Below are 8700 nucleotides of genomic sequence, written 5' to 3' on the forward strand. Positions count from 1 at the left end.
AGATGCGAACATTGTTGTATCCCCATCTGAAATCCAGCTTGGTGAATATTGATGCATTACTGAGCTGATCGATAAGCTCGCTTATTCGTGGAATAGGGAAGCGATTCTTCTTGGTTATAGCATTAAGTTTTCGGTAGTCTTGTACCAGTCTTAGCGTGCCATCTTTCTTTTTGACAAAGAATACCGGGGCAGCAATAGGTGATTTCGACTTTCGAATGTAGCCTTTTGCTAGGTTTTCGTCGATCCATGAATCTAGGGAATTTCTTTCCTCTGGATTCATAGGATAGAGTTTGCTTGGTCGTGGTAATTCATGTTCTTCTTCAAACTCGATTGCATGGTCATAAGGCTTTCGAGTTGGCATCCTTTCCGATGCTTTCTTGGAGAAGACATCACCAAATGAATGTAGATAATCTGGTACTAATTTTTCCCAAGATTCTACTTCATTAATAACCTGATCTTCTGGGCTGCCGCTTCTGTCAGGTTTTCTTCTGGTTCAGCATAGCCGCAATTTGCTATAGAAAGTATCATGCGGGCTATTTGTTCAGCTTCGAGGTCGTCCATCTCGACCCACGAGATTATAGGATTTACTGCATCGATGTTGTGTCCATTAAACATTCTGAATGCAGTTGGCTCCTCTTCTGCCACTTGTTGTGCTCATTGCAAGATTTCTTCAGCTTCCTCTCTCACAATGGCTTGTTGTTTTTTTACGAAGCCTCTGGTGGTGACACGTACTTGGACATCGTGAGTATTTCCATTCTCCAGCTTGCCAGTTGATTTCTGGATTGTGCTGATGTAAGTATGACATCCCAATGATCATGTCCAATTTTCTGATGTCTGTGACTAGCAGACGATGGGTGGAACCATGATCTCTGACTTTGAGGTATGCTTTTACATAGTCGGTTATTTCGCCATGTTTGTTTTGGGATCCATCAGCGTTGTACACCTTGTACGTCGTATTGAGCTTGAAGGTTGTGATTCGATTGTTCTTTACGAATCGCTTGCTGATGTACATGGAATATGCTCCTGAGTCAACTAAAGCTTCGGCGCTCGATTTTTTGCCATACACCCATAATGTAACTGGTAGATAGAATGATGATAAATTTGGAGATGAATTCTTTATGGTTACATTATCCTCCTCTGCATTGTGACGATCTACAGAGGTGTCTGATCTGGGTGCTAAATGTACAGGTCTTATATAATGTTCTGGGGACTCTGATGAGCTGCCTACAGATCCCCTTTGAGAAAACCCTTCCGATCCCTTTTTGAAGAGCCCTCTCCTGCCTTCCTTGATGAACTGGATTCATTTGCCCTCAGGCACCTGAGCCTTGAGAGGATCGCAGCAAAATCTTTGTCTGTATCTGACTCGGATGCATCAGGCTCGCTTTTTGAGTGAATGCTGCGGTCGCTGATATGCGCAGCTGTCTCCTTACTCTTTCCCTTAGTCTTAGAGGAAGAGCTCTTCTTCTTTGGCTTCTCTTCTTCTTCAGTATCAGAGCTTTCGCTCTTTGCATCTGATGAAGCAGAATCAGATGCTACCTGTCACGTCTTGGATGACCTTGACTTCTTCTTGTTGTCATCCTTTTTCTTCCCGTCCTTCTTCTTTGCAGCTGTATCCTTCCCTTTCTCCACCTGCTTCTTGACATGGTCCAATTTGAAACAATCAGAACAATACTTGCCGTAGCACTTCAATGACTTGAAGAACGTTGGTTTGTTCTTTTTGCAGTTGGCGCAAACCAACTTGTCATCCTGAACGCTGCGGGCTTTGCCCGATTTCGACTTTCCCTTTTTTCCCACTGCATCAACCTCCATGGCATTTGGGTCCTTGGTTTCAGTGGAACCGTGGTGGCCTTCTCATTGTAATGACGTGAAAGCCTGGAGTGCGAAGGTAAGGAACTCAGCCCATTTCTTTGGCCATTTGTCCTTAGGTGTGTCTGCCAGCATAAGCAGCCACATTTTCTCCAGAATTTTCTTCTTGATCTTCTCGATCAAGTCTTGGTCCGAGAAGCCTGTACCAGTTGCCTTGGGATGGAACTCTTCCACGAACTTGCAGAAGTCTCGATGGTCCTTCTTCATGAAGGCCTCTAACTCTGTTTGTTTCTTGTCGTCCTTGTCCACTGATTGATATGCCGTGCGGAGCTCAGAGATGAACTTTGTCCAAGTCCCTGATGCCTTATTGGTTTCATTGATGGCAGTGATCCAATGCCGCATGTATTCACGTGCTCCTCCTTTCAGGAGTAAGAGGGTAGACATAATTTTGGACTCGTCTTTTGTATGTCCAGTATATTTCAACCAGAGCATAACCTGTTCGAGCCAATTGTCGAGATTGACTCTGTCCTTGTTGCCACCGAATTTCTCCAGTTGGTCAATTTTTACGCCTTTACCCTTGCGACCAAACGATGGCTCATCATCGTCGTCCGTATCGTCGACATTGTCACGGCCTTGCACTGCCTTCCTTCCCTGCGTAGATGCCCATGTCCGAAGTCGATCATGTGATTTCTTTAAATCTTCCGCCCTTGCTTGGAGATCCTTGACTTCATCGTCAAATGCCACCAACGATTCATTAATGACCCTGTTATCCTCAGTCAAAGCTGCCGAGGTTTTCTCCAAATCTGAGATTTGAGACTCAGATTGTTGGCAGTGCTGATCTAAGAAGACCGTGCGATTGTGAAATTTTGTGGTGCTTTGTTGAGAGCATTCTGCTTGTTGATTAATTAGAAGCTCATAATGCGCAACAGTTTGTTGTCGCATTTGCTCCACCACATTGGTGACGAGATCGACTACCCAATTTTTGACATCATTGGGTATTTGGGCAGTGGGGGGTGCGGTGTCGGCGAGGGCTTGCCGAACAATAGGATTAGGTGGTTGTAAAACAATGTTGAGATGTGCGGGGAGCTCCGGCGATGGAGCCCGAGAGAAACTTGGATCATTGGGGGTAGGTGTGGTGTGAGACATTCTTTTAAATCTCCTCCTCTATCTCCCGTAGGTGTTCTTCAAACTCGACAATATGACTGTTTGCGATTGTGGCCGCTCGGACAATTGCTCGACCTGCACGAATGCGGTACAGCAGATAAATGTCGTGGAATATAACTTTGACAAAAGGTTGCCACAGGAACCTAGTTTTGTCCCTGCACACGGGCCACTGATGATTATGATGGATTTCGCAAAGTCGTTCGATTTCTTCCAGCCACTGGACGAAGCTGTCGTATGCTTCGGTGAGACGATCTTCGGGTTGTTCTGTGCCAATTGGAATATAGCAGATATGAACCGCGATGTTCCTCCAATCAAATTCTGGGTAGATTTGAAAAGCGTATATGTGATATACGTCATGGTAGTCGATGTGAAACGTATCCTCATATGTAGCAAATGCTTATTCTGCTCGCTCTTGAAGAGCATGAGGTACTGAATCCCAAAGATAATTGAAAGTGTGTCCGACTGGATTGAGCTGTGTGAAATTCTCGAGATTGTTCGAACTGCCAGATGAAGACATATACAAAATGATTATTCGTATCTACAGCAAAGGTCGCCCTGTGACCTGTATCCCTAGTCGATATTTCTGGATAATATCTCTGATTATCCAGTGAGATTCTCCGCCCTGATGCTTCCTCTCCTGGACATAGTTGCAGAAGTCGCGAACCACGTGTTGGTGAATGAAGGAAAGCTTGAATTCCACGATGTTAGTGTGGATGGATTCGAGCTTGAGTATAAGGTGCTTGAGGTCGAAGATGTCGTGGTCGTCAAGTTGATGACGGCATCGTTTGGTGAGTAGGATACGAATCTGTCGAAGGGTGCCTTCGATGCGCTGAGTCGAGATGATGGAGACGACGAGAGGATAGATGAAATGAGACCCAGTAGTGGTCTCAATGTATGTCCCTTGATTAAGACCTGGACCAGATGGTTCTGCAGGTAGACTCGGTCGCCTGACTGAGGGAGTCTGGATAATAGAAACTGAACTTATGCCGTGAGGGGGCTGACCTTCCGTAGAAATATGTCCTAGCCTTGGCAGGGGTCTTATGGGCTGCTGCTCATAGAACTCAATTGGAGTTCTTGCTCGAGGACGATGGATGACACCGTCGATGCTGCACAATGCCTTGGTGCGGCTTACGCTGGTAGAGTCGGTGACTGATGGAGCGTCAGGTGAAGATATGACACCACTAACGTGTAGGTGGACGTGCGAAGACGCAACACTGTGGCGAGTATGCTGGGCAGGCACTTGAGGCAGGTAATGTCAGACTTATTCTTCTATCACAAACTTAGGATGCAGAGCGCCGACTAAGCCTATGACCTTATGATCAAACACTTACTGACTGTTGTCGACATAAGGATGGACACAAAGATGATCAATGTAAAGCAATGCCTTTCAAGTGGGCACTGGTGACACTGTATGTATAGGCATAGCAGAGATGAGAATAAGTCTGGGGACTTATACGTCTCAGAGCTCTGGCTTATATACATGAGCAGAGGGACCCTTGATACCCTGATACCCCAGAACCGCTAGCTAATGGACATTGTCTGATTGGTTATCACTACCTGTCAGACTACGTGTGTCATGCATGCCGAACCTCTGAACTACTTAGTAAGACCATGGGAATGGTATTGCCTGTAATGGCTACATCTCCAGTGGTGTGTGTCTCCTTCTTTGGATTCTCCCAGAATCCGACTGTTGCTTCTAGGTGGAGTGATATTACTGTATAAGTTAGGCTTACCTAATACCAGCGCTACCTGTCACATGTATGAATATCACGTGATATGTCACGTGACTAGACCTGGACCTTCGGGGTGCCTAGAACTGTCAGTACTTCACGTACCAGTTCGTTCCTTTCTGGACAGCCTAGCGCTGATGTTATGTAATGTTCTAGTCACGTGCAGATTGAAGGACGTGAAAATCTGTGACAGATCCTCATCCATCGTCTACTACATCATAACCTCCTGTTATTGATGTCACCATTGCACGGACAGTCCGAGGCTATGTGATTGTTAACTTCACACAGTCTGCCAGGCTTGCAGCGAGTAATCTCCATAGTTCTCGGTTCATGCCACGTCAATTCATCTGACTGGCTGAATTGGCTGTTCGGAGGCCACAGCATCATGGGACATCTGTCCCCCTAGCAGGCCTCAGGCCTCAATAGCTCATCATGCATCAGCGCTCAACTGCCAGTGTCTCTGTAGGTATATAGTTTAGCTGCGTATCCTGGAGCTGGCTCCCGCTTGCTCCCTCATCGTTATCAGCCAAAGTCCTTGTAGTTTTCACTTTTTACCCAGCCTCAGTCCAGGTTCCTTCAGCTTTGCCAAGGGATCCTAATCAACCACCACTGCAGACTATCGACATGTCTCTAGAAAAAGAATACCAGTAGGGGACTTGACAGGGTGTATAGCTGGCCATGCCCATGACAGTGCAGTTTTATAGATTTTGACCTGGCCTCAGGGAAATATCTATATCTCTCAGTGGCTAGTACGCTCATCTCACTGTCCCCATTATACTTTCTCTCACTTACACATATTTGACGTGCTGCAGCCCTTTGTTTCTATGACTACATCCTGACATTAGATCGTGAAATCAAATTTATATGGAAGGCTGACCTCTCACTTGCAACCTCACTTTACTATGCCTTCAGATATGTGGCGCTATCCAATACTCTCATAGAGTTGCTTAAGGGCATCGTATGGCAAAGTATGCAGCTGTAAGCAGATGCCAGTTATTGTCAGATCACCGCTTCCGGCTTACATTTGCCACTAGTCCCTTTTTCAGCCTCTGTGACATCACTTTGCATGTGCAAATAGTTCTGAATATAATTATTTTGGTCAGTGCCCCACGTATGTTTATCTTGCGACAGGTCACATGAAGTAAAGTTTCACCATTTTGACAGTTTTTGCTCCATTGCGGGTGTATGCTATATTCAGTCACAACAAAGGGATGTTCGGTCTAGTTTGCTTATCTGGGATGATCAATCCAGTCATCTTCCTCGTGAGTCTAATAAACCCTGGTGTGGCAAAGGTGTTAGCCAGCTGGCACCTTTCCATCTCATGGGCGCAAGGGAGTGAGAGGCTGGTGGGGCCACAAAGGACTGGAGAATACAGTAGTACAGGTGCATATTTATACATTTTCTGCCCTTCTGTACTCGCCCACTCTGTTTCCAGGTACCGCCCTACAACAAATTTCAGCCATCGCTTGGCACTTGTCCCTCCCGACACGTTGAGCACATTTCACCAGAAGTGCCATCAGTCAGCCACTTCCAACAGTGAGATGTGTTCAATGCTTGTATTTTACGATCAGTTAACTTTAATGGCTCCATGCAGTACACCTTTGTGAAATCATCACCAGACCTTTATGGGAACATGATTATTCATTTCTGAAGCTGCAACCTCATCATCGTCATAAGTAGTCCGTCTTTTGAGAGTGTGTGCTCAGAACATTTTTAGTCCATAACGATTACTCTAACGCACACTTAGATGTTCGTGTGACATTTCAACAAATGTGTGAATTGTTGGAATCTGGGCACAGAGCATAGATGTGAGAGGCCCCAGTGTGACCTGCACCACTGGTGTGGGAGAGTAGTAGCGCATGTGTATATAATAGGACATGGCTACAATGGGACGGGCCATCAGTTTGGCCCCGTGGAGCCATCTTCTAGAGAGCAGGTGACTCCCGAACTCCTGGCCATGCAGCGGGCTGGCTGGAAAACTCAACACAAACTGATAACCATTGAGCAAGGGACACTCACCGCAATCGATGTGAAACCACCAACTACGAGGCTCCTGCTGATGCTGGCTGGTGAGTAATCCAGTTGGCAGATCAAGGGCTGGGAGCTGGGGCAGGTCATCGAGGTGTGAAGGCTGCAGGGCAGCTAAGAGACAGGTGCAACCAGGCAGAGGTGGGATCAGGAGATTGAGGGCAGGAGGGTGAGGGCCAGAGGGTTGACTGCAGGGCACCGCTGTGGTGATACAAGACACCAGGTGCAGGAGGTGGGCACTGCATGAGGTGGGCCTACCAGCGAGGTGAGGGCAGAGCAGGGCGTCAAAGGGCGGGCTGAGCAGATGCCGAGCGAGACAGGCCGGCAGTCCGACGAAGCGGCACAGCCACAGCATGCGAAGCACCAAAGAAAAGCTGAGCGAGGCACTTGCACGGAGTGCACACGGAATGGAGACCAAGACCCGAATCCAAAGGGTGTTGAGACTGGCGTGCAGACTGAGCGAGCGACGAGCGCATGGGGACGCTATAGGAAGTCACCAAAAATGGGCACATACGGGATGCGTATGGTACGGAGACCAGGACCCAAGATTAGGGGGGCACCGGGACTGGCATACAGACTGAGGCAGGCAGGGAAGCACATGGAATGGAGACTGGCATCCCTGGGGACAGGGAGTGCAGTACAGGTGTGTGGCCCACAATGGGATAGACGCTGTCACGGTAACACCGAACAAGAGATCAAAAAGACTAAAAAGGGACAGTCACGTGGAACGTGCCGCCCTGATCCCCCTGATCTCAAAAGTATTCCCCTGAACCCTATGTGACATAAGAGCCTGTTGACTTACTGGTCGATGTGGCAGACGCAGGAAAGGGTGAGAGATATATGAAGGAGCTGGTGAGCTCAGTGAGTGCTATGGGTAGTAGACGAGGAGAAACAATCTGAGGTTTCGTCCCCTACATGGCTGGTCTTATATACACGTACAGCGGGCTATCTTACCTAAGCTACCTATCTACGGGTATAAGCAAATGGCCGTACATGAAACAATAGGATGTCCAGAAGTAGAACAATAAGTGGGAAGATCAATGGTTGCCGCAGTAATGCATGTGCACATCGTGCCTATCTTGATTTCCCTTTTGTTCTCCGGTGTGAACATCGTACCTATCTAGGCTTCTGGCTAAACTAATAGGAAGCGGAAGGCCGATGCATAACAATAGTCCTTGTTCCCTTTGTTCTCAAATGGGTGCCTTTATTGTATCCTGGAATAGACAGGTCCGGCTGTATCATTCACGGGTCTGAACCATAACATGTGATGTGGACTATCACCTGATCTCTACGCGTCGCGTCTGTGGCTGAGTGGCGTGAGATATTGGTGAAGCACGTGATCTGTGGTGTGAGAAAAGTCACGTGCGGACTTTTGTGGTGAAAATCTGTGACACTACCCCCCTCTCAAGGCTCATTGTCCCGAGGAGCCAAAACCTTTATTACCCCTTCTAGTTGCTCGCAACGGTTGGTAGCTTCGGGAGAGAAGCCCCTCTGCATAATACTCGAAGATTATTTGGGCTATTCTATCTCCTGGCTTGACCGAAAATACGAAATCCGTTGTGTTGATTAGTACGACCTTGAGTTCCCCAGTGTAATCTGGATCGACGACTCCTGTGCCCACGTCAATTCCTTATGCAGCCAGTCCGCTGCGTGGAGCTATTCGTGTATAGGTATGTTTGGGAGGGTCAATCACGATTCCCGTTCCTACCACAGCTCATGAATGCGGGGGGATTTCATGCGTTTCTGCTGCATAAATATCCCATCCTGCTGCTTCATTTGAGGATTTTTTCAGTGATTTGGCGAGATCTGTCATCTTATGATATAGGAAGAACTCGTCTGGATGGTCGGACATATTGATTCGATGTGTGGAGATCGGTGCAACTTCATATGAGGATAATTCGAAGCGTTTTCCACCAAAAGTGACGACCCTGATTGGTGCTTTGGCTGCATCTGGGTGTTGCTGGTGGAATTC

At 47.3% G+C, this 8700-nt stretch overlaps 2 protein-coding genes across 2 annotated transcripts in view; one reads left to right on the top strand and one right to left on the bottom strand.

Moving 5' to 3' along the window:
- Window positions 1-1224: 1224 nt before the first annotated feature.
- On the bottom strand, window positions 1225-1809 carry LAESUDRAFT_758812 (uncharacterized protein; the record flags this gene model as incomplete). The annotated part of the gene is made up of 2 exons (XM_040912500.1): window positions 1225-1495; window positions 1562-1809. The coding sequence occupies 2 exons, from the start codon at window positions 1807-1809 to the stop codon at window positions 1225-1227; spliced, it is 519 nt and encodes a 172-aa protein (XP_040764733.1).
- Window positions 1810-5502: 3693 nt separating this feature from the next.
- LAESUDRAFT_652070 (uncharacterized protein) overlaps window positions 5503-8700 on the top strand; it is a gene marked incomplete at both ends in the record, with an annotated part of 19233 nt that continues 16035 nt past the window's right edge. The window contains 2 exons of the mRNA XM_040904333.1: window positions 5503-5678; window positions 5848-6074. Coding sequence (XP_040764734.1) covers window positions 5503-5678; window positions 5848-6074 — 403 coding nt within the window. The remainder of the gene's footprint in view (window positions 5679-5847; window positions 6075-8700) is intronic.

Source organism: Laetiporus sulphureus, assembly GCF_001632365.1.
Source record: "Laetiporus sulphureus 93-53 unplaced genomic scaffold LAESUscaffold_17, whole genome shotgun sequence".
NCBI classification, from domain to species: Eukaryota; Fungi; Basidiomycota; class Agaricomycetes; order Polyporales; family Laetiporaceae; genus Laetiporus; species Laetiporus sulphureus.